Source organism: Neoarius graeffei, chromosome 11, assembly GCF_027579695.1.
Source record: "Neoarius graeffei isolate fNeoGra1 chromosome 11, fNeoGra1.pri, whole genome shotgun sequence".
Lineage (NCBI taxonomy): Eukaryota > Metazoa > Chordata > Actinopteri > Siluriformes > Ariidae > Neoarius > Neoarius graeffei.
The window spans coordinates 60,049,523-60,075,440 of NC_083579.1; the positions used below are offsets into that span (position 1 = coordinate 60,049,523).

At 41.7% G+C, this 25,918-nt stretch overlaps 1 protein-coding gene across 6 annotated transcripts; it reads right to left on the reverse strand.

Annotated features, from left to right (window-relative positions):
- Positions 1 to 56: 56 nt before the first annotated feature.
- On the reverse strand, positions 57 to 23,991 carry fbxo34 (F-box protein 34). Of its 6 annotated transcripts, XM_060934404.1 has the most exons (4): positions 23,801 to 23,991; positions 23,454 to 23,649; positions 5,566 to 5,709; positions 57 to 3,733 (listed from the first exon to the last, which is right to left on the reverse strand). In XM_060934404.1, the coding sequence occupies exons 3-4, from the start codon at positions 5,655 to 5,657 to the stop codon at positions 1,657 to 1,659; spliced, it is 2,169 nt and encodes a 722-aa protein (XP_060790387.1). In that variant the 5' UTR covers positions 5,658 to 5,709; positions 23,454 to 23,649; positions 23,801 to 23,991; the 3' UTR covers positions 57 to 1,656. The 6 variants fall into 6 exon arrangements, with proteins under 6 accessions (XP_060790387.1, XP_060790388.1, XP_060790390.1 ...); XM_060934405.1 differs by lacking the exon at positions 23,454 to 23,649; XM_060934407.1 differs by lacking the exons at positions 23,454 to 23,649; positions 23,801 to 23,991 and adding an exon at positions 22,536 to 22,596.
- Between the last annotated feature and the right edge of the window lie 1,927 nt (positions 23,992 to 25,918).

The window sequence follows — 25,918 nt, forward strand, 5'->3', positions numbered from 1 at the left end:
TAGTTTTAATTAAAAAAAAAAAAAAGTTATTTGAACTCAAACATGGGAAACAGAGGTATTTTCATGCATTTTATTGCCCAGTGAGTTAACTTATTCATCCATTCATTTTACTGTGCACTTCAAGGCCATGATTGGGGTGGAAGAAGCAATACCAAGTATGTACATTGGAGGGAGGGATGGAGAGTGAAAGGTCAACAATACATTTGGTTACTGGCAAATAGTTGTGCTGAAACATTATACATATTACTTCCATATAGATCAAAGCAGGTATAGGTCAAATCCTAACTTGAGAGGATAGATCAGGGAGAAGTGTAAAACATTCACATTGCTTAACTGTGACATCACCAAAACACTGGATCAGTCCTTAAGTATAGAAAATAAAAGCACTCACAGCCATGATCACCCAATCTTCAACACAATCTCACCACTTTTTCCTTCATAACTGAAAATAGTGAAAAACATTCTCCCACTTTTATTCTAAGCTTACATAATATTCACATTACATGTTTACAAATCATATACACGTGTCTTAAGGGTATGATAGCAAAACAAATGCAGCTTACAAAATCTTCCAGGAATACACTTTATTGAAGTAAAATGCCTTATAAGGCAGAAACAGCACAGGTATTATAATAATGCTCTTTAAAACTCTGAAATGCACTTTGGAGACCATTCTCTTTACATTGTAAGGGATATGTTCCCCCCCCCCCCCTTTAAATCTGATGCCATCCAGATGGTTATGGGAAAGGATGATGCAGTTGACCAGCCTCCCTACATTCACCAAAAAAAAAAAATTCCCCTGGGAGAAATACTGCATCATACCATGGCGATGCCAAATACTTAACTTGAATGCATACACACTGCTACTTTACAGTTTGACAGAACACTGTAAATCTAAAAGCAGTGTGGAATACAGACAAGCATGTTCCACCCAAAGACCAAATTTCCAAGTTATAGAAACTCTTGACCCTATTATTATACAAGTCTCTGCTATGTACAATGTAAACAACTGGGATCCCATTTCAGACCAGCCAGAAACAAAATGCTACCTAGTACATGATCCCAGAACATTTATAGCTATTACAATAAGATGGACAAAGGGGAAGATAATCTAAGCTCTTTAAACAAACTTGTCCATTATTAATAAAAAGAAAACTGTATTAATTGTAAGCTAAAAGTTAAGCTTTTGGTGTCGAATATATTAACCACAACAAAAGGGAAACATTTTTAAATGGTGTTCTCTGGGAAATAAGTTAGTGTGACAAATGAATGCTTGAGAGTAAAAACAACTGAAAAGTACCCTGGACAAATTTACAAGAACTCAGCAATTAAAGGTTAAAGTGCAGATCAACTTTAAAGGACCTGAGTAGGCACAAAAGACATGCTTGTTGGTTGGCAGGGGTAGAATCACAAGCAAAAATACAGCCATCCATCTGGTTAGTTTCAGCAGTGTGGACGCAAGCTGATTCAACATTTAAATCATTAACAAAAAAAAGAAAAACCCCACACACAAAAACGACAGACACCCAAAACAACCCCACACACACACACACACGACATGCTCCTATGATGGCTGAAGCACAAGAACCAGTATTAACCCACACCTATTACAGCCACATGTCTTGCATGCGTGTACATCCCCCCCACTCCAGTACACTACACATCTTCACTGTCCCTGCTTTTTTTATAAATTGGCATATTGATACTATGGAAGGCAGGAACCCACCGGTTGTCATGCAGTCCCACATTGCAACCAGGTGTGTCTTTATGGGCCCCCCTGCAGCACATCCAGTAGCCAGGGCCATAAGGCAATGCCTGGCAGTAGGGCTTATGGTGCCAGCGACACAGTGACACATCACCACGGCCATAGCGCTTCTTGCACTGCTTGCAGGGATCATCTTTGTAGCGTGGATCACTGATCCAACGGGAGTCAGCTGGGCGCACACCATAACTCTCAATGATAAACTTGAAGTAATGACAGGTGCACTTCAGGGCAGCCAGGCTTTCAGTAGGCAGCAAACTAAAGACCTTGACAATGATGTGGTGGGGAAGAAATGCCATATACTGTTGGGGCTCCAGGAGGAGCTGAATCTTAAAGCGGGTCTCCAAGAATTCATGAGATACCATGCGACGCAAAGGCACAGGACCTCGATTATTTACACCAAACTCTTCTTCTATGTCCTCCAAATCATGATCTTCCAATTTATCCATGTTCTCTTCTCTGAAAGACACATTGGCAGAAGGGGGTTCTAGTGCCTGTGTCTGTGGTGGCAGCGGCAGCGACTCTCCCTGTTCGTTCTTTTGGTCATAAGAGTCCTCTGTATTCTGTGATATGGAGATAGAAATAGAACATCTCTGCTCCTGAGGAGCCTGAGCAAAGAACAGCATGCCTGGAAGAGGTTCCTCACTGCACTCATGGGTCTCTGAGCTGACCTGACTGAGTGTGCACAGCCTGTTTACTGGATCTACTTTAACACACATCTCCTGTTCAGCCACATCCCTACTTCTGAGTGCAAAATGTTCCGAGTGCACATGCACACAGGCTTCGGATTTATCCGAATCACTAGCAACTTGCTCCAAGTGACTGTCCGCCCTCTTGTCCTGAGGAAGGTTCGGCAATGCCACCTGGCTAGGCAAGACTGCAGAGTATGATTCAGATCCTGCCAGCAAGACACGTCCCACCCTCCTCCGCAGACTGTTGTTACGAGAGAGGTCTCCCCCCTCCCTCACACCTTGTCTGCTGAGACACTGAGATTCCAACTTGGCAACCATGTCCAGCACTCGCACAGATTCTTCTTCCTCATGGACCTCTGGCAGATGTGGACCTTTAGATATCTGTTCAGCTGGAGGAAGCAGGGACAGACCTTTGGACAAAGTAATTGTGCTGAAGCTTCGCAATGGACGTTTCAGATCTACATGTTGATCGCTAGCCCTCTGTTCCAAGTATGCCACCATTTCAACCACAGAGATAGTTTTTCCACCCTCTTCTCCGTCTGTCCTCGCATTCTCCCCAGATATACCAGAGGAAACATTTGAGCTTTTGTTGGAGTTCAAGAGTGCTGCACAGAATTCAGATTTTTGCACAGGAGTAGTAATGCATCTTGAGTTGTCCAGATTCCCAGACCGCCTTCTTCGTTTTGCCATAGACCAGTCACCATCCCAGCAACCTTTGCTTTTCATTGATCCGGTCCGCAAATCTGTTGTAATCCCCTCTCTCTCCGAAGCCTTGTCATTACTACCTACTGCAACGTGACTACATTTCTGACCAGTAAATATTGCAATCTTTTCTTTGGTGTTCCCAGGCTTAATGACTGCCCATATGTCTAACAATCCATCTCCATCCTCTCCTTGGTATATTCCAAGTGAGTAGTCATTCTCCATGCCAGTTGAAGAGGAGAATAGCACTAATGAACTAGTGACTGTAGTGACCGAAGAGGATGTCTTGCTCTTGTGGCCCCATGAGTGGGAGAAACCCCCACTTGCTCTTGTGGGTGAGGTACTGCCATTGTTGGTGGTACAACAGAGTGTATTGGTGGAAATGACACTGAGGGGGCACCGGTTGACTGTGCCGTTGCCAGGCGAGCCCATAAGACTGCATGCTTGGCGAACACCCCACTCAGTTCTGAGTGCTCCCCGCTGACCCACAAGATTTTCTGTGCCATCCTGTCCCCCATCCTGGTGAAGTTCTTTATCCTGTGGCTTGGGGTATGGCTTGAGGTGCATGGCTGAAAACCTAAAAACACAGGGAAAGAAGTTATGGTCCCCTCCAACAACAATATAGGTCAGAATTAATAAAACTTAGTGTTACACAGGTGAAACTCTTTGGGTTTCAGCAAATGCATCATTAAAAACAGTGATAACCCATTGTATAACCTTTGTTCAAAGCCTAAACAAATCACGAGATATTCAGGGCAACTGAAGCGCTGCAAGGTGTTTGATACCTTGCTAATTTTCCTCTTTTGTCAGAAACTGAAGTGCAAAATAGAAAGTTCTTTTTTTTTTAAAAAAAAGATGTCATACATGTTAACCAACTGACTGATCAAATGATTTTAAAGCAAAGCACAAGTATGCTACTGGAGGATTCTGGTGATGTCAGTCAAGGCAACAAACACAAGCTATTCTCTTTGGCACTTGGATTAATTCTAGGACTAGAACCACACACATCTGGCATGTTACACAAGCAGTCAGCTGATCAACACCCAGCTGCTCCAAAATCCTGCAAGAGAACATCCATGAGCAGCTGAGCGGGATGCCTCTCGGACAAGTGCTTATAAGGCATTCCACCTTAGGTGTGGACACACTAATGGGAATGATGCTTATGGAGCAGGTTGTCCAATCTGGGAGGACATTTGTATTGTAGAGACAGTCGTTACAGAGCACAGTGGCTTGCTTTAAAAAAAAAAAAAAAAAAAAAGTTTTCCACTGATATGTGGGATACACAAGAAATCTCATTTCGTGGAGCAAGTTAATCATGCCACATCTCATGTGCCAGCTCGCTCCATGGTTACAGAAAGTTACTACCACAACACCGATTCCCTTGCTTAGCAGCTGTAGAGTATTGTAATAAATAATTATTTTAAGTGTGGAAATTAATCTTGTTTAGTACCACCAGTTGCCAGAAAGCCACATGATCATGAACTGCCTTTCATATGGTGTAAAGGATAAAGCTCATCACTCCCTCTGTGGGTGCAGGAAAATACTGCCAATTCTATAAGAAACTTCATTTTATACATCTCTAGACACAAAGCTCACAATAAATTGAATATTCAGTGGCCAGTATTTTTAATCCCACTTCATGGTATTGCTCTATTCACTCAGCCTGCATATGAGAACTTGCCGGGTGGGAGTTGTATCACACTGGAGAGTAGTCTGCTCATATCGGACCCTCCAAAACTGAATTTTATCCATTACACAATCCAGCAAAAACACAGCCCTAGCCCAAGGCTTTGCCTGCCCATAGAACTCAGACTTTCCTTAACACCATGTGCCAAAACATGTGAGCTAATCAATTTTCAAATGGAAAGGGGGGAGGAGGGGGAAAAAAAAAAAAAGGCACAAAGCTAGAGCATTATAGGATAAGAAAACAGGCGTTCATAAAGAAAAACCAAGGGATGAGTCATGTTAAATGATTAGGTGAGCTCATGTTGAATTCAGCAATGTATCTTGTAAAGGTCCAGGACTTCCCCTTCAGGGGGCCTGCCAAGGAAACTATCCAACTCAGGAAAAAACAAGGATGAAGTCACAACTGAAGCCTGTTTTATGCCAATTAAAGTGAAACACAGCATTATACCCAGACAAATGCAGAGCATCTGGGTTTTCAAGAATCAGTACATGTTTATTTGGCCTCTTGCTAAATCAATGTACAATTCTATGAAAATTTTTTTAAAAACTTTCATTTCAGGCTGCTGGTCTACAGTCAGGCACCTATAATCATTCGCCTCATTCTATCGTTACTCAGGAGACATTCAGTTTACAAATTCTTTATTCAAGTTAAGGCTCTGGTGAATCCGATTTAACTTTTAAACCCCACACACACACACACACACACACACACACACACCTTACCTCCAGATTTTCTGTGGATGGGAGGTTTGTTTCCTTGGTTCCCTGTAAGGGGTGGGACTACAGTAACTGATAGTTTCACATTTCTGAGGCATTAGGCTCCTCCCTCCAGTGCAGAGTGGCGTTTTTCTCCCAGTCTCAGCCACACTGCAACATGCAAACACAAAAGCATGGGCAAGATTAGAGGCCTGGACAAGAGTGAACATGCAAAAGATTTATAAAAAAAAAAAAAAGCTTCTGCACAAATGATCACCACCACTACTGTAAGTGCTTCAGTTCTATGCAGACCAATGGAGTGTATAATCCATGAAGGCAGCCAATAGGCAAATGAGCCCTTCCATGGCACAGTGAAAGTTCTCTGGATAACTAACTCATTGAAATCCAGGTTCTTCAAGTCAGTATTAACCAGAGTAACAATCTAGAATTGCAAAAACCTTCAGTCAATCAAGGTGGGATAAATCAGTAACCAAAGTAGTAAGACCGAAGTAAACGGAGATGTTAAGGATTCCATTCTCATAGTTTCAGCGCACAGTGATCCTTTTGAAAAACTACACCACTGTGTTTTGGCCACACTGGGGTTTTGGGTCAGTTTCCCAGTTTCATGTCCACAATGAAACGTGAAATGAAACAATGCCACATGCAGGGCATGTGTTTGGGTGCAACAAATCATGACCATTTACAGCATTTCCATTTGTTTTGTCAAACAAGGACAGTGCGTTCTTGTACACCCCAGCATCCTTTGTATGCCATGTATTATACAAAATTGTAATTTCTTTAAAAAAAAAAAGCCCACAATAAGCTGTCATTTTTGGACCTGTACAGACGACAACAGTCACCCATGGTGGCTGCTTCATATTTATTTGCTTTGGAGAGTGGATTCACAAAAGACGTTTTTGGTTGTTGAAAACAAGCATTAATGAAAAGGCAAAATGGATACAAATCTGCCCACGTTATTGCTGACTGGGTCCTAGAGTGTTGAAACTATCCTTTTCCCATCTATTTAAGACTTCAAAAATCCCTTTCGGACAACACACCACCACAGCAAGCTATTCCGCTGCAAGTACTTCAGACAGGCCGACAATGAAAGGGAATAATTATCCATCAATCCTGCATTATGGACATGTTAGACATTTTTGTACAGTATGTGAACCAAAACCACAGGGTCTGATTGGTGCACCAACTGTTATATCTAATACCACAGATTGTCCTTAAGCCCAGCGCACACCTTCCCAATTACATCGGGGCTTCGTGTGTCGTGCAATCGGTATATGGGCCCGATTTGATCAGTTCAAAATTCCCCGCACACATTGAGACACCATACACGTTCAGCCAAATAGATGGTCACATGTTCAAGATATCACATGATCTCTCTTTTGTACATACACACCCATGTATATACATACACAAAATATATACACAAATATTAAAAATTTTGAATATTAGAATCAAAAAAGGGGTAATCCCAACTAGACAACTCAATAATAAGAATTGATTCCAATTTGTTCAGTTGTTCTTAATTTCAACTTGCTCCGGGATTCCAGACAAGCGATTTTTGTACCACTGACAAATGCTATAAATACTTGACCAGGCATTTTCAAAGCTGACACGATTACAGCCATAGCCTTGTTCCTCTTTCCCCGTTCGCTGTAATCAGGTGAACTAATGTCATAAAGACAGGTGGACGCTTCCCAAAGTGACAAGTTGTGCTTCCCGGTCTGCAGTCCATGTGTGATTGTCACAAGTCACCATTTTGCCTTATTTACACCATGTGATCAACCCTGGCACTCCAATTGGCTGTTTAAAATGATCGTAACGATGAGATTGTAGTAACAACGCACACTACCGATTGTGTTGCATACGAGGAGATAGTGTCTGAAAATATCAAGACCAGTTTGAGCTGAACCAAGAACCAATGAAATCTGCTATGAGGTGCCCCCGCACACATTCACGATTCGCAAGCGATTTAAATCAGCCTGACAATCGTAAGCAAATCGGGAAGGTGTGCGGTGGGCTTTACACAATATTGCACGAGTGCACTGATGCACTGAAAATTGTTCGATTGTGTCCAATATCTTAATTGGTGGAATAATCATACAAACAATACAAACAACCTCCTGTATTTGCACTCATTCTGCAGCATCTAAAATAAGCAGCCAGTTTGTTTCAAATGCCCCTTTTCCACCAAAGCAGTTCCAGGGCTGGTTCGGGGCCAGTGCCTAGTTTGGAACCGGGTTTTCTGTTTCCACGGACAAAGAACTGGCTCTGGGGCCAGAAAAAACGGTTCCAGGCTAGCACCAACTCTTTGCTGGGCCAGAGGAAAGAACCGCTTACGTCAGCGGGGGCAGCAGAGTTGTTAAGACCAACAATAGCAAGACCGTGAAAGGTCGCCATTTTTAAGCGACAAGAAGCAGCAGCTGTACAAACGCGAAGTCATCCATTATTGTTGCTGCTGCTTCTTCTCCATGTTGTTGTTGCTTCAATGTTCGAGCCAAGGTTTATGCAAACGCAGCGACGTAACTGACGTATACCGTGACGTAACAACGTGGCTCCCCTTAGCACCCCGAGCTATGGAAAAGCAAACTGGTTCTCAGCTGGCTCGCAAGTTGAGTTGTGAACCAGCACCAGCCCTGAACCAGCCCTGGTGGAAAAGGGGTAATAGAGACAAGTTAGCCATGAAGACTTAAGCCTGAACAAAAGCTTTCTTTGGGATAGGAAGTAACAGCCTGGGACGAGAGATATTCATGCACAAACCCGCAGTGACCCAGGACACTTACAAAATGAGCACTTAAAATGTATTTCACAGGAGAGATGCAATAAAGTTTGCTGTCTTTTCAATGAGAAGTGAGACAAATTTCACTCCAACACATTTCATATCATATCAGAGTTGTACATTAACTTTTTTGGCACATAGCACTGGTGCTACAGAGATAGATAATTTTGTGGCCTGTGCTACAAAATTGCAGCAAGAGTATAAAACATCCCCTCTTAAATGAATAAATAAAAACCCACCCCACCACAACTAGTTACTTAAACAGCTATGTGACAGGCAAAGGACATAAATGTTGCATACAATGCAAACGTTAACAAGCAATGTTCTCAGACATAGTACCAGTCTGGACACTAGTAATTCAATTATTTTTTTTATTAAAGAAAGGAGGGGGAGAGAGAGAGAGAGACACTTCCTGTCTCCAAGTAATGATAGATTGTCGTTTCTTTTTACAGAGTTGAGTGGTTCTTGACAATTACTACGACTACTGCAGTTGTGGAACAGGGGTATTTACTGTGGGTTTTTTTTTATCATTTACTCTGATGATCTCTGACACATTAAGGCTACATCCACACGACAACGAGATGTTATTTAAAAAAAATAAAATAAATAAAATCGCGTCCACATGGGCAACGGATCAGTAAAATATCAGGTACATATGGCAACGCAATGCTTGCTGAAAACGATGCAATACACATGCCACACCTCTAGGGGCGCTGCAAGACGGTCCCTTCGGAGACACCAGAACAATAGAAGTAGTAAGGACGCATGCACAAACTATGCGCGAGACTTCATATTAGCCACAAAGTCAGAAAAATCTGTTCGTAAAATTACATTATAATGACCAAATACAATGAAAAGTATTTTTCCAGTCTCACCTGTGAAAGGTAATCCCATGTGATCTCGTTTGGACAGCAAACCTGTTGGTACAGTTAAAAACGCAGCACATGAATGAGGCATCTTTATTCTCCGCTTTGACCCATCCAATATGGCGGCGAGGATGACGTATGATTCTACGTGGAAGGCGGCGTCTTTAATGGTCCGGAATAAATTTAATGCTACACGTTGATTAATTTGTTCTTCTACGCCCTTTTTGAGGAATGTATTGTAGGACTTAAACCAACATCTGAAGAGGTGAGATCGCTCCTTTTTTTCCCTATTTTTGCTGGCAGGATTGACTCTCTCTCTGCACCATTACACAATAAATATTCACAGTGAAAATATTTTGTAAGCGCGTTTCATGAACCAAGTTATAGGATTTGTTGACAACTCGCATAGAGTTCGTTACACTTCTACCCGGCGTGAAGCACATGTGGTTGTGACGTCATCGTAAACAAATCCGTTCTGCTCATCCAGACGACTTCGCAACGGCGCCGTTGCCAGATCTTTCCACTCTGGAACCCGTTCTCAAAAGACTTCGTTTTGGGGCAACCAAAACACCGGTGCCGTGTGGACGCCAGGCCGAAACGATAAACAATTGTGTCGGATTCACCTGAATCCGTTGCCGTGTGGACAGGGCCTAAGGCAGCAAGAAATTGCACTAATCAACTTTGACGAGGCACCTGTTAATTGAAAAGCACTTCAGGTGACGACCTCATGAAGCTGGGTAAGAGAATGCAACAAGTGTGCAAAGGTGGCTACTTTGAAGAATCTAAAATATGAAGCCAACACTTGTTTTCCACATAATCCATAAAAATGTTCCATATGTTATTTCATAGTTGAAGTTTTCACTATTGTTATACAACAGAAAATAGCCAAAATACTGAAAACCCTATGAATGAGGTGGTGTCCCCAAACACACACACACAATATCTAAATTTTCCCCCTTCATTAACTACTTGGAAATGATAGTGAGCCAAGCTACCAGTTACTCTACATTAAACTCATCTTCACTGCACTGAAGCTACCTCACAGGTGCAGCAAGCCAAGCTACACCAACATGGCAAAAGTAGTTTACTGCATCAGATGCTACCATTTTAGTCAATACCAAGTCAATGCTCTCTCAGTGAGAAAATAAGCAGAGCTAAACAGATACACAGGTAAAAGTTGAAACAATAACCCAAGCTTGTTACGCTCACTGTTTCGCAAACAATTTAGCAAAAAAGCTCACAAAGCAGGCGTCAAAAGTGCATGAATGTTCATCTACATGTACACACTGGTGTTTGCATCACCCTGTATGAAGCGACCATCATACAGAAGCACTTCTGTGGCAACACGCAGTCAAAACAAGTAAGCACGTGCTGATACAAAATTAGATACTTCTGCCTTTAATTTTATTTAAACCACAGCTGTACCTGAGCTTCAGAAATGCTCAGGGAAATGTAGCTTGTTGCCATGCTACTTGATAAACAAGAGCTTTGCTACAAAAAGCTATTTGATTCAAAAAACGGTGACATTACCACCATACTGCTGGGGGGGACGGGACTATGACACTGTAGTTAAACTAGTAAAAACACCATTACTTCTAGAAAAAAAGGGTACCACCCAACACTTCTAGCTAGCTCGACTCACTGAAGAAATGGAATTGCTCACAAGCAATTGTGGCACAAAACCAGCAACTCTCATATACATACATGAGAAACTTTCACACGTGCTACTCTCAAGTTCAGTCATTGCACAGGCCGACTTTTTCATAGAATGTGTGACATGCGTCACACTGTACAGCCCTGACTGCATTTAAATAAAAACACTGATGTATTCTAATTTATTGTATTTTACTTGCAGGTTGTATACCTCCTGGCACCAGTTCATCCAGTTTTAAGTTCCCCAGACAGTATGAATATTTCCATCAACCACACCGTAGTATAGTTGAACAGATGCAACACTCCAATAAGCAGCAAGTTATATATTGAACCCCACGAGAAGTGCTACAGAGTATACAGAGAGGGGGCCCCCCCATTAACTGTGCATACCGTTCTTACTAGTGGTTGGGACCACGGCCGGCCCAAGGCATAAGCGAATTAAGCGCCCGCTTAGGGCCCCACACACCACCAGGGGGCCCCCCAAGAGCAGTTGGAATGCCCACCTGCGAAAATATTTTTAATTTAAAAAAAAAACAAAACTTAATATCAATGACATGATATAGCAGAAACAAAAGACACAAAAATAAGAAAACTTTTTTGTATCATTTTCATAGTTGGTACATTAGGTTAACTAATCCTTGCTGCTGGTTGCTACCACTGCGCTCCTGCCCAACCAGACCCACGTGACGTGACAGGAGTTATTCACTTCAGAAGATAGGTGGACTAGATGGCTAAGCCATGTCTCAAAGAAATCCATCTGGGGCAGAGAAGAGGAAGAGACAAGAGGAAGAAAAAAAAAGCAGCAAGAAAAAGCTAAATTTGAATGTCCAATGTTACTATGTGTGTGTCATTAAGGTTGTCTATGTTCTGGCTAGGTTGGCTGGATTAGCTAACAATGTCTGTCATAGTAGCTAACGTTATGCTACCCAACACAACAAAATGTAGCCTCGGATATCATCTTTAGTTCTAAGCTGAGAGCCGTCACTTTACTTACAAACTCCAACCTAAATGTCATGACCGATATTAGCTCAAGTGGACAAAGTCATGACAGAGTTTGTTTTGTACATTAGTGCAAAATAAACTGGTTGTTTACATATACAGTGTCTTGTCTACTGATTTGTTGTTTTACTTACAAATATGCCACACATCACTCTGAATATTTTATATTGCAATAGCCACAAGTTGCAGTATAATGTAAACCAACTAAAAACGCAGATTATGGTGGGTGGCCAGACTAACTAGACTGTGTAGCCTAAGAAATAATAAGGCAGCTAGCAGTGTAGTTTTGGTGGTGTGTGGGGGGGGCCCCCCCAAATCAAATTCTGCTTAGGGCCCCTTAAAGGCTTGGGCCGGCCCTGGTTGGGACCAACAATTCATTACCTACAACTTCCTCTTCTCACTAAGAATTGCACCATTGGGGGGGTGTACTATACACATGGCAAGTGCAAGTTGTTTGTAGCAAGTGATTAAGAGCCATATTCTACATAGTACATACTGTACATTACAAACCACCCAACCAATTTGAGTCAGTGATCCAGCAGCATGATTAAGAAAGTTTTGTTCCAATGACTCGATTCCGCTATCCCAACATTTTAACTGTATTCAGCAGGTGGCGCTGTGATTAGTCCTCCACTTCTGGGTCATTTCCAGCCAAAACAATACTCACTGACATTGGTTTGTATAACGTTTCACTGAAATAAGATAGAATTAATAAATTTTATTTAGGACTGCACGATATCAAAAATATGCGATATTCGATAACATGACTGAATATCTCGATATTGATATGCATCACGATAAATATATAATGTTTTTCTTACCTCTACTCGCCGTTCTGCCCTGTATCTAGCATTTAAAAAAAAAAAAAAAAAAGCATCGCTTCCATTCCAACATTATTTTTTTTATTGGAAAAACATGGCTACACCTGCAATGGTGTCCATCAATCATCTTTAAATCTCTTAATTTTTGTGAGCGCAGCAGAAAATGTCTTAAGTTGAAGTAAACAAAAAACTGAAAACTACATTACATTAACATAAAGCATTCAAAATGACAATTTCAGCGGCTCCCGGGAGATGAAGGTGAGCGACACAGATTCACCATAAACTCAAACACAATCTGTTAATAACACATGCGGGTGAGAGAGCAGTGGTGTGTGTGAGAGCGGTAGTGTGTGTGAGAGAGAGAGTGGTTGTGTGTGTGTGTGTGTGTGTGTGTGTGTGTGTGTGTGTGTGTGTGTGTGTGTGTGTGTGTGTGAGTGAGAGAGAGAGAGAACGGTTATGTTTTTACGCTGCTGTAAATCAGTGTTTGTCCCAGTGAGCCGCCCCACCACTGTTTTACAGGTACATGTCTTGCAAAGTACCTGAGTTTGCAGTATGTCAACCCTCCTGAATCCAAAGTACTTTTTTTTTTTGGAAACCAGTTCCTCCTCACACAAGTTTGCCTCACCACACTTGCTACCGCTTCCGCCATCACCACGAGGATTTGACTTGTTCTGCAATAGGGGGGCGGAGTTATCCCACGGCACTTGTTGACATTCAAATGTGATTGGACGGCACAGAAAAATGTGCCTTTTATCGAAATTTAAGTAATTTTTGCGGTATGTGTATCGCAAACTATGATATCGCAATATCGATACTTTTTTGATATATTGTGCAGCCCTAATTTTATTGATGTTTAACTGGAATAGACGCTTATAAAATGTTGTCAAACGTACAAATACGTGAATTATCGCCCATGCCACATCCATTATTGTGCTTAATTTACGGCTTGTGGTCTGGGTAACCGTGTCTACTTCACGCGGCCTGTAAGATACATTTGTGCTTATCATGCTTATTGATGGGCCAGTTACAGTGAAATCATTATGATGTTTGATTTTTTTTTTTACATTAATCACATACTTGAATAATCAAACATTTCCTCAAAAGAATTCATACAGAGCAAAAGAATGCATACATTTAAATTTTGATGAGTGCTGATTCTATATTGGTGTATAGGTCATATATCTGGGGATAAGAATTCTGGTAACAGAAATTAACACATGGCTCCCTCGAGATTGCCAGTTACGGAGAACGTGGAGAGAACGCATGGACATGCAAGTTCAATTAGTTGAAACAATCACAGCATTCGGTAATGCACAAGTCCTTGTGAGTTTTCAAACATTTTAAATGGTCAATCCCCAAATATTTGAGAAGTTGATGTCTAAATACCAGCATAACATCCTAACTCTGGTTCATAGCCCAATTCCAAAAACCTACCCAATAATATCCCTCATATTCCTTGAAAACTTTCAATGTTTTGAGGATGTTTTGAGTTGGGAATGTAAATTATGAGTCTCTTCAGTAAGTACATGTTAAAACACCAGTGTGAACAGAAATGAAGTTGGACGTGTCCATTTCCTGCAAACATCACTCTAAATCAACTAATGTCAAGGAGTCCAGGGGTATGGCACTTTGAGGTTACACTCAGTGACGAGAATGATCAAATTGACAAATTTATGATTTAACAGACTATCACGAAAAACATTTACTTGATGGCTCTGTATCTTTAAAATTTACAAGATGTTATTAAACTTAAAACAAACCACAATAAACCCTGAATAAACACTTTACTTTTGTTGGTTTGGGCTGTGCAGCGACCACCATTGTTGAACGACCCAGTGATGCGCGCGCCATCTGTTGAATACTCCGCACCGGAACCGTCTCATTAAGAAAAGTTTCTCCATCAGACAATTTTTACTGATCTTTTCATTCAGACACATGTTTAACTGTTCTTACAGTGCAGTGACTCATGAAGATCAACACCGTACTTTTCCATCAAAAAAAGTTAACTGTATAATCATGGCAGCAGCGGCATGGTCAAGCGTCAGTTTGTGAATGAGGGCAGGGCCAGGGAAGGTGAGTGGCAAAGTCATTACACCTGTTGTCAATGTTGGGTGCGCGCGCATGCGTGTTTGTTACAGTGACTACAGCACAAAGAAAAGGAGGGAGCACGTGGGGAGGGGATCTCTCTCCCGACCACAGCACGTGTGAATAAGGTGAGTAAAAGCTGAAAAGCAGTTTGTTTGGTTTTTTTTTTAAAGAGGAAGTTACAATAAAGCCTGTATTGACATCAATTCCCACGCTTCAGTATTCCACCCATGTCAGGGACATACCACAATTTAATGCAGCCCAATTTAGAAGGAGCTTGATAAAATAGTGTTCAAAACAGAGATGTCGTTAACACACAAAAAATGGGAAGTGGTTTCTCCACAGCCAACTACACCATTTCAATTGGATGCAGTTTTGCACGCCTGCACACTGATGTGACTTCTGCACAGCTCAATGGTTCCACACCTACCCCACCCATGCGAGGTTACTGGCTTGGTGTACAAACCTTTGTCTGCCAGGACCGTTGAGGCCACAGTGTAAATCGAGGGGCACTTTCACACTCAGTAAAGTCACCAAAACATCTTAACTACTATACATTATACAACCTCTACAATTTTTGTAGAGGACAGTGAGCCATCCCCCCCCCTTTTTTTTTTTTAAATAACAAGTATAAAAAAATTAACCAAATGACTTCAGTTTGAGTATCATTCAAGCAAAGCAAACACTAAAGCCTGGCTTATCTGTCTGGGTTTATGCATTTGTGAACGTGTAGTCACACAAGTGTCATTATATTATACACACAAAACTAGGGGGCATAAAGTTAACCAAATGAAAAGCTCACATTTTACTGTGGAATGAACGGAGAAGCTTATTGGCTCTAAAAAGTCATACCATACAATGCACTAGGATTAAAGCTCACCATATATAACAAAAGCAGCAATGAATAGCGTCTAGACTGATTCTTTAATCAGCCACAGAAAACCTCAAAATCGGGGTAATTATCTCTTCATTTCTATGTACACAAGATATGCCTCCCTGCTTCAGCTGTGCAAACCAGATACACCTCCTTTGCCACAACAGTGCTGTGCATTAAACAGCCTTCAGGTGAATTGTGATCATACAACATTGTAGATTCTAGCACTCTCCACCTCTATGCGCCACACGTACCCATAGATCCCTTCCCTGCACAAACGTACATTTATAAATCGTAAAACAGCTTTAATATGCACACATTGGTCTTCCGAGTGCAGCACATGGTAGAAGTGGATACCTTTTGAACTAAACGTATATAGCTGAATGGCTGGCACCATCATGAACAGCTCTGAAGATGAAATAAGGTCGCCTGATGAGCCAATGGCTACGCAATGTCCTCACAGGTCTGTATACAACAACTTCAGAACAGAAATGACAAGCAAGACAGATCCCAGATCATACAAATCACCAACCCACTGCTCTCACACACACACACCTAAATCTACCACTAATGAGAATGTGTACCACACAGAACTGTATGAAACATGCAAAGTGATGTGCTATATAAATTTATAGCTTACAGATTCCTTTACAAGCTTTTCAAAGCACACTTCAGTACCTGAACCTTTGGAATAATAATGGCACTCATTCAAAAGGTGGAGCCACCTAGATTACACAATGCAACTTCTAAAAACAGTCAATATCCTGCTGTGTACAACCTAGAACCTGCAAAACAAAAAAAATGCATTAGAAAGAAGTGAATCTCACCACAAACTTGACTCAACTGTAATGTTCTTTACCAGCATCCTTCTAGATCACAGACACTACACTAGGTCATCACATTCTTGTGTAGATCAGTAATAAATAAAATGCACTGATGCAGATGCACACTAAGCAACCGTTCCAGTTTCTCCTGCATCTACCAAACTGCTATGCTTTCAGACAGACATTACTCTAGTTCTGTTAAGAGACCTGAAACTAAAACTGAACATTCCTGTTCCCCACACTCTACTCCTACTATTTCAACACACTTGGCAAACACCATGGACCTGTTTTCCACATTCATCCCTGTTCTCTTTCAAGTCAGTGAGGCACTTTTTTTTTTTTTTTTTTAAGTAGTACACTTTTGGAGCCATGATGCAACAAACTGCCCTCTTGTAAAACATAATGCCCATGTTGTATTCTTATCTTGCAAACATTCACAAGGTTGTTTTCCATTTACAAATGCAAAATACTTCATGGCACAGTAATCTAATGCCCAATTCCTCTCGGTTGCAGAAGTTGTTCAGTGTCTTCACTGATAGAAAAATGTTTAAGAGCATTTTTAAAATTCAGTGCCAACTCTTACGCTACGTTCACACTGCAAGGCTTAATGCTCAATTCCGATTTTTTTGTGAAATCCGATTTTTTTGTGAGGTCGTTCACATTAACAAATATATGCAACTTGTATGTGATCCTCAGTATGAACGAAAAGCGACCTAAAAGTGTTCCGCATGCGCACTGCAGGATACGACGACGTCACACGCAGTGAGCATGGCCAGTGTTTACGGAAGTAAAACCGCCCGGTTGCGGTATGACTCATCCAATCTAGCTTGAATAGCTGCATCCCCCCAAATGGAAATCAGCTCCCTAACCTCTGCGTCCTTCCATTGAGAAGATTCAGAACCTTCACAGCCCGAAGCGTCCCTCGCATTGATGTCATGCGCAGGGGCACGGATACGTTTTTTGAACTGGGGGGGGGGGACAAAAAACTGGGGGGACAAAGCTGCCAGCAAACCAACCCCAATATGCTTGTCAAACTTGTTAGTAACCATAGCAACCAAGCTCGAGCTCGCAACCTGTGCAGTCTGCGCAGCTCAACCAACTGAATATCAGTCTTTGTTTTGTTTTATGTGAGTTGTTGCAACTATGTATACACTGCTGTGCCCCTCAATAAACCGAATGGTAATTAGTCTTTTGATTTTTCCGTGAGGTTTGCCTTATGCAAAGAAAGACAGCATAGACGTTTTTTCCTCCCTATAAGTAGGGGGGACCCTAACGAGGTGAATTTAAATATGACTCGTCCCACCCTCTATCTGCGCCCGTGATTATGCGCCATGTTGTTGTAACTTTGAGAGACCCGCCGCCTACTTCAGCGCAGAATAGTGACGTTTGTGGCTTGTTGACGTGTAAGTCGGATGAATGCGACCTGGCGGTTCAGACTGAAGTCGCATATGAAAAGAGCGGATAGGAATCGGAATTAGCACCACATATCCAAACGGCCTGGGTCGGATTTGAAAAAAATCGGATCTGTGTCGTTCATATTGTCAATAAAAGATCGGATACAGGTCACATATGGGCGAAAAGATTGGATTTGAGTCACTTCAGCCTGCAGTGTGAACGTAGCCTTAATGCCATCCATTGCAATTCAGTTAAGGGAAACATTTCAGTTCATGAAAACATGAATAGCTAGGTTTCCTTTGCAGTCCTGCACAAAACAGAAGAGATTCTCAAAATTGACACCCCCCCCCCCCCAAAAAAAAAAAAAAAACCCGTTGCAAATGTTCTACATTGCCATCGAGTGATAAGTGCTTAAACCTGGGTTTTCACATCTTGCAATAGTTCTTAAAGTCCACTCTTCAGAAAGGTAGCATTTCCATTTGCTCGTCCTGCCATGCAAAAAAGGCGTCCTTGTTTCATCTCATTATCTGTAGCCGCTTTATCTTGTTCTATAGGGTCGTAGGCAAGCTGGAGCCTATCCCAGCTGACTACGGGCGAAAGGCGGGGTACACCCTGGACAAGTCGCCAGGTCATCACAGGGTTGACACAGACAACCATTCACACTCACACCTACGGTCAATTTAGAGTCACCAGTTAACCTAACCTGCATGTCTTTGGACTGTGGGGGAAACCGGAGCACCCGGAGGAAACCCACGCAGACACGGAGAACATTCAAACTCCGCACAGAAAGGCCCTCGCTGGCCACGGGGCTCGAACCCAGACCTTCTTGTTATATGAGGCGACAGCGCTAACCACTACACCACCGTGCCGCCCATCCTTGTTTCAATTTCACAAAATGCTTTATCAAATCTCATGCAAGCATAAAACATTACTTTTTTTTTTTTTAAGTTAGTAATTTCGAATTGCACATTGAGCAAGTGAATGGAAACCCAGCTAATGACAAATTCTAACCCACCTTCATTCAGTCATCACCATTAGACCATGTTATATTTCAAGCAAACAACCTGAAGTCTGGTTTTCCTGTTGCCCATCTTCTCAGACTCAGATCAATGATAGTCCTGATAAAGTTAGCAACAACTGTTCTTTGAGCCAAGGGGAGCCCTTTCCCAATGAAATCCCAAAACTCTTGAATGAAGAATGTGTTTTACAGGTTTTGAATTTCACATCATCTCCTTAGAGAACATCACATTGGCTTTGTAACAGCTTCTAAAAAGAATAGCCAATTGCCTGGGGTAAGTGAAACATGCATTCAGGCAAGTGGAATATGTCCCCAACATACCCGACTGGGCAAGTTGGAATGAGCATATATTACGAACTAGCACCACAAAAATTAGGCTTTGAGTTTTTACTTCAGTTCCTAAAAGCATCCCTCATTACATATCCACCATTATGTCTTAGCTGTTTTCTTAGTCTCGGTTTCATTTACTGCTTTGCAAGTTATTTTATATCCACCCACTATTGTAGTATGGTAAGTGTACTGTTTATAGACCCCTTCTGCATGACATCACTCATCACATAATTACAGCTGGGGTCAGACAGACACAGTCCTTCATGCAGGCAAGGCTTAATATAGTTAATTTTTCAATTTTTTTTAGGTTAACTAAGCTTAATTTAAGAATTCAATATGGTTAAATTTTTGCACCGTTTTTGCTTGTTCAGACAGAGAAATAGATAAAAAGGCATTACCGTCTCTTTGCTATCAAGAAAAGTGTTAAAATAGAAGCACATGCTTCAAGAACAAGGAAATGAGTGGTTAAAGAATACAAGAGGAGCTCAGCCTGAAAACTCCAGAGAAATTCAGTTGTATTTAAAAATATTTTACAAAAACAAGTCAGAAGTGAGTATGGAAGAGTTCGCTTAAGAATCTAATTTTATTTTTTTTTTTCCCTGCTTGCATTCGAGTTAGCACCTTCCTTAAAGCGTTTGATTTTCTTACAGGTGAAGCAGCTTCCTATTCAACACAGAAAACCCAGATTGGTTTCAAACTCTGGCATTTAAGGTTTTTTTTTTTTATATTATATAAATAAAACCTGGGCGGCATGGTGGTGTAGTGGTTAGTGCGGTCACCTCACAGCAAGAAGGTCCGGGTTCGAGCCCCGTGGCCGACGAGGGCCTTTCTGTGCAGAGTTTGCATGTTCTCCCCGTGGGCTTCCTCCAGGTGCTCCGGTTTCCTCCACAGTCCAAAGACATGCAGGTTAGGTTAACTGGTGACTAAACTGACTGTAGGTGTGAATGTAAATGGTTGTCTATGTGTCAGCCCTGTGATGACCTGGTGACTTGTCCAGGGTGTACCCTGCCTTTCACCCATAGTCAGTTGGGATGGACTCCAGCTTGCCTGCAACCTTGTAGAACAGGATAAAGTGGCTAGAGATAATGAGATAAATAAAACCTGCACTGCATCATGACAGACTGGCTGCACTGATTCAGTTACAGGTTGCCAGGTCTGTATAAAAAACACCCACAACCAACACACCAAACATTTTAAACTCAAACATTATCCTGCCATGACAGCACAGGGTGTGTGTGTGTGTGTTTTTTTATTTAACCCTAGAGATGGATAACAAAAAAAAAAAAAAAAACTCAATCTATACTGTTCAAAAGTCTTAGCAACATGTTTTCTTCATACAAACTTTGTTATAGATTTCTACATCATCAAGTAATGAACCTACAGTCAGCGAGTTCTACACAAACACTGAACTTTACAACAGCTGCATGCATGTGAAATGGCAATAAGTCAACTAAGGCAGGAATAACCATTTTATTCAAAATGTTTTTTTGTCCGTTACAAGTAAAAAGTAACCAATAACCAAACAAACTGAAAATCACGCACTGAATTGATGTTGCAAGTCACAACTACTCTAAGGTTTTCCTTAAATTAAAAAAAAAAAAAAAACCTCACAAAATAGGGGGCAAGTGATAATATTGGGGGGCAAGCAGAAATTAATCCCCACTTGACCCCCAGGGCAAGTGAATTTAAAAGTTAATGTTAAGCCCTGCATATATAATGGTGAGATTTCTATGATGCACAATATGCATTATCCTATACAGATTTGCTAACAAACCACATTGTGTGGAAACCTGAATTTAACTGTACTTTTGGAATACACAGTCTACTAAACATTCAGCACAAACTTAAAAAAATAAAATAAGTTTAAAAAAAAACCCTGCTCCTAATTCATTACCGTTATAAAAATACTGATTACACCTGCAAGATCTTTGAAATATACAAGTGATCAAATGTGTTATTTTTTTGGTAGACCCCAAATGGCAGATCAAACATGCCTGCAACCAATTCAGTCATTTAGCATGAAAACAGCAAAACATTAAGCAGTAGTTTGTAGTCTTGAGCTGTAAAGGTTTGATCAATTCCTTGAATGGTTTCAGCACTGCTGTACCAAACCAGATTTGTGTCTTTAAAATGGCTGTTCTGTGTGTGCACGTCTAAAAACACTGATGCACTATACTATATATTTAGACAGTACTGTTAACATTGGCCATGTCTAAACCAAAGCAGAATGTGAGAATATTTTGAGAAAAATACATCAAGCCTGCACTGGTAGGGCAGTATCAATAGAGACTAGTGTTTCTACCAAGTGTAAAGATCAGTCTTACAGGAATGCTCTACAGTGTAACAGCTCTGAACACACCCAGGGACACAGAGCATGCTCATGCGTCATTGTTCACAAAATATACACACTTGGGTGCAAGCAACTACTGGAGAAAACAGACAGGCACAAAAAAGGAGAACACATGCATGCAAGAATACACAGGCTCTATATTTCACAATCTACTCAATTATGGGTCTTACCTAATGTGAACTGTGGCATACATGGACACATTCCAATAAGAACAATCCTACCTGCCACAAACTACTAACACCTTTACAAGGACAGAGACCGCAGTCTCACTGAAAAGAAGGGGGGAAAGCGAGCACATCATACGAAACTGCCAACATAGAACTTCTCTAATATACAGGACAAAAGCTTGTCACAACCTGCTGTATGAAACTTGCCTCACCCAGACTAAGGTCTTTTAAGCAGCGCTCAGAGGCTTGTCAAACAGTTTTAGACCCACCTACTTGCACACAGACCTCTGCTACATGACTCCAGGCAAAGCAGGCAGACAGGTTTTCTCCAGCTAAACAACCACACCAGTCATCAGATGACTCCTTATAAGAGCTGGAGCACCTGGAACACTCAAAACAGGCCTTGTACTGCTACACACCTTTTTTAAGAAATAAAATAAGCCACAAGGACACCAAACAGATGAAAACAGTTACACGTTCAAATACGACAACTGCTTCTTAGAGCAGAAAAATGCAACATGCCAAGTGACTACATAAAGGAAATACTAAAGTATTGCATATTTTACGAACATGCTCTTGCTTCAAAACCTGTCATCTTGTATTATTACCACCATGGGGTCATGTTTTGTCACTAGTTAAGTGTTATAGTAGATTTGAGTCAAACATTAACCACCACTGACTTGCATTAACAGTCACGCCATGATCTTACATACAAAATAAATCAAACATAACTTCAGATTTCAGATCCTATGGCGCAAGTGTGACAATGACAGCCTGTGTCCAGCCACACTATGCCAGCAACAGCAAAACATACAGCTTACCACAAAGGAGCATATAATTTTCAGACACCGAGTTTTGAGTTTGAAGTTGACTAGACAGAGACAAAACCCACTCTTCCCTCTACTGGTCTACAATTAAAGCAACAAAAAGGCTCGTCCCACTTCCCTGATTACCCAAAAAAGGTCCTTTGGTAGCGTGCGCTGTTGTTAACTGCAGACCTGTTAATCACAAACCAGGCCTGAGTTCAAAGTTTGGCTGGAAGCCTGAATTGAAGACTGGTCAGTAACAGTGTTCCATATTTTGGGAGGAAACTTGAGTTAAAGCAGATGAACTGAGAGTCATGTGGTCGTCATATCGAGGACATACAATAAGTAGGTATGAGACTCCAGCTCACTTGTCTTGCATTGCATTGCATAACCTATTATTATATTAAACAGGACACTGTTATACAAGTATTAACATAAAATAACACTCAGGTGGTATCAAAGAGGATGAAAAAAAAAGACCCTTCACAAGATAACCTATTAATTAGCCTATACTATTTTAGGCCAGAGAAGAAGGGAAAAAAAAACCCACACCCAGAAAACACATGATTGTGAGCTAGTTCAAATAAAAGCAATTATCACAACAGAAATAGCTCAAATCAGCAAAGACCAAAGTTATTTCCCCAGCCTGCCTGTTAGCCAGCTAGCTACATAATTAATATATAGTTAGCAAGTTAATGAAGTTAAAGGATGGTCCAAATAATAACCGTAGTGTGCATCTCGTTGATTAATGTGACATTTGACAGAGGCTCGCCAAGGCACACAGTGTTCTGAAGCTAGTTTCGTTGTTAACTCCTAATGCGTCACCAGTTATATGAACATATTGAGGAAAACTGTGGGAATTTCACGACCGTGTCATTTTATGAGAAGTCAGCAAGTTATTCATTAAAAAAATTAAAAGAAGTGCTTAAATACCTTATGAACCTCCACCCCTGATTACACGGCTGTCCAAGAAGATCATAGAAACAGTCCACTAGGTGGCTAACCAGCCTAGCACGCTAATTATCCACAGGCAGCACTGGAGAGTTAGCTTAGCTTAGCTATCTGACGAACCACAACTTGGCCAGCTAGCTGGTTTCACTCGACAGCTCAATCAGCCACGAACCCGCAGCTACAGCCAGGGAAATACAGACAGCGAGACAAAAAAATGTCAGCTATAGCTTTTAATTTTTAAATGGTCCTGAATAGAGTTTTCTTTGGGGAAAAATGCATCAATGTCTGATCATTAAGTAGGAAGAGAGTTACAAGCAAGTCAAGCTGACCTGAGCAAGAAAGTCGGAAATAAGACGTTATAATTCACTTGCTGGAAAACAATTTAACAGCGCACTTCTTTGTCTTCACAATCCAGGCGGATCCATGAAAACGTTAAATCCACTTTTAAGCAGTAAATTTAGTGCAAGTTTCTCCACCTCCGTGTCCCAACATCAGACCAGCACAGAGACAGGCGAGCTGCCCGAGCCTCATATAGTTGCGCGCCGACGTGACGTACACGCTCTCGTGCACGCGCACGTACAAACCCGTGGAGGGGGGCGGGGGGAAGAGTCACATTCCCATACTGCACCACAGCCAAGCGTTCAACCAAAATAATACACCCCCCCATGGCTATTGCATAAAAATACAAAGAAAACACATAGAGTTGCTCTTTTCAGTGTTTCAGTTCTGTACTCACTCAACATCGTTTTGGATGCTATATATGTCATTCCATCCATCCATCATGGAGCCTATCCCAGCTGACGACTGATAGGGCTGACACATAGACACAGACAACCATTCGCACTCACATTCATACCTACGGTCAATTTAGAGTCACCAGTTAACCTAACCTGCATGTCTTTGGACTGTGGGGGAAACCGGAGCACCTGGAGGAAACCCACACGGACATGAGGAAAGCATGCAAAATCCACACAGAAAGGCCAGCCGCTGGGCTCGAACCCGGGACCTTCTTGCTGTGAGGCGACAGTGCTAACCACTACACCACCTTGATGTCATTCCATCCATTCATCCATCCATTATCTGTAGCCGCTTATCCTGTTCTACAGGGTCGCAGGCAAGCTGGAGTCTATCCCAAGAGGCAGGATATACCCTGGGCAAGTCACCAGGTTATCGCAGGGCTGACACAGAGACAAACAACCATCCACACTCACATTCACAATTCATTATCTCTAGCCGCTTTATCCTTCTACAGGGTCGCAGGCAAGCTGGAGCCGAAAGGAGGCGTACACCCTGGACAAGTCGCCAGGTCATCACAGGGCCGACACATAGACACAGACAACCATTCACACTCACATTCACACCTACGGTCAATTTAGAGTCACCAGTTAACCTAACCTGCATGTCTTTGGACTGTGGGGGAAACCGGAGCACCCGGAGGAAACCCACACGGACACGGGGAGAACATGCAAACTCCACACAGAAAGGCCCTCGCCGGCCGCTGGGCTCGAACCCAGGACCTTCTTGCTGTGAGGTGACAGCGCTAACCACTACACCACCGTGCCGCCCACATTCACAATTCACCTACGGTCAATTTAGAGCCACCAGTTAGGCTAACCTGCATGTCTTTGGACTGTGGGGGAAACCGGAGCACCCGGAGGAAACCCACACAGACACGGCGAGAACATGCAAACTCCACACAAAAAGGCCCTCGCCAGCCGCTGGGCTCGAACCCAGGACCTTCTTGCTGTGAGGCGACAGTGCTAACCATTACACCACTGTGCCGCCCCTTGATGTCATTCCAATCAGATCTCACTGTGTTTTAGAGTATACATTTTGTAGTCGCCCTGACTTTAAAACTAACCTGCAAATGTGATTAGTGACAAGAGATAGACAGTGGAGTAAAGTGAAATAATGCACTGAACACTAAACAATTTGTATCTACTGTTGTTGGAATAATGCTGTTGTGATGTTTCTATAAAATGTTATTTTACACACAAGAGAATAAAACACTGTCTTAAGCATATGTTCACCACACCAGCCTAACTAAAACCCATCAAATAATAGACAATATTATACATACAGGACACTTTTTCAATAGAATAAAAGCATATATTCTATTCCCTTCTAGCAGATTTCATTAATTTGGTTTGATAGCACACAATATTGTTAGCATATCGCTTATCCTACATGTATTACGTTACTCTACCCAGTGGAGAACGAGTGCTGAATATGGTTTATGATATTGCATGGTTGTCAAGACATGACGTCACACATCAGAGCTTATGTGAATATCCAATGAGAAAGTTTTCTGCTGCACATGTGCAGAAGCATTTCTTTGTTTGCTGGGAAAGAGAAAGATGCGTTGAACATCCGAAAGGCTACCAAAACTTCATTAGATATTCTTCATGCATATTTACAAGAGAAAAACATACAAACTGACATCGAAA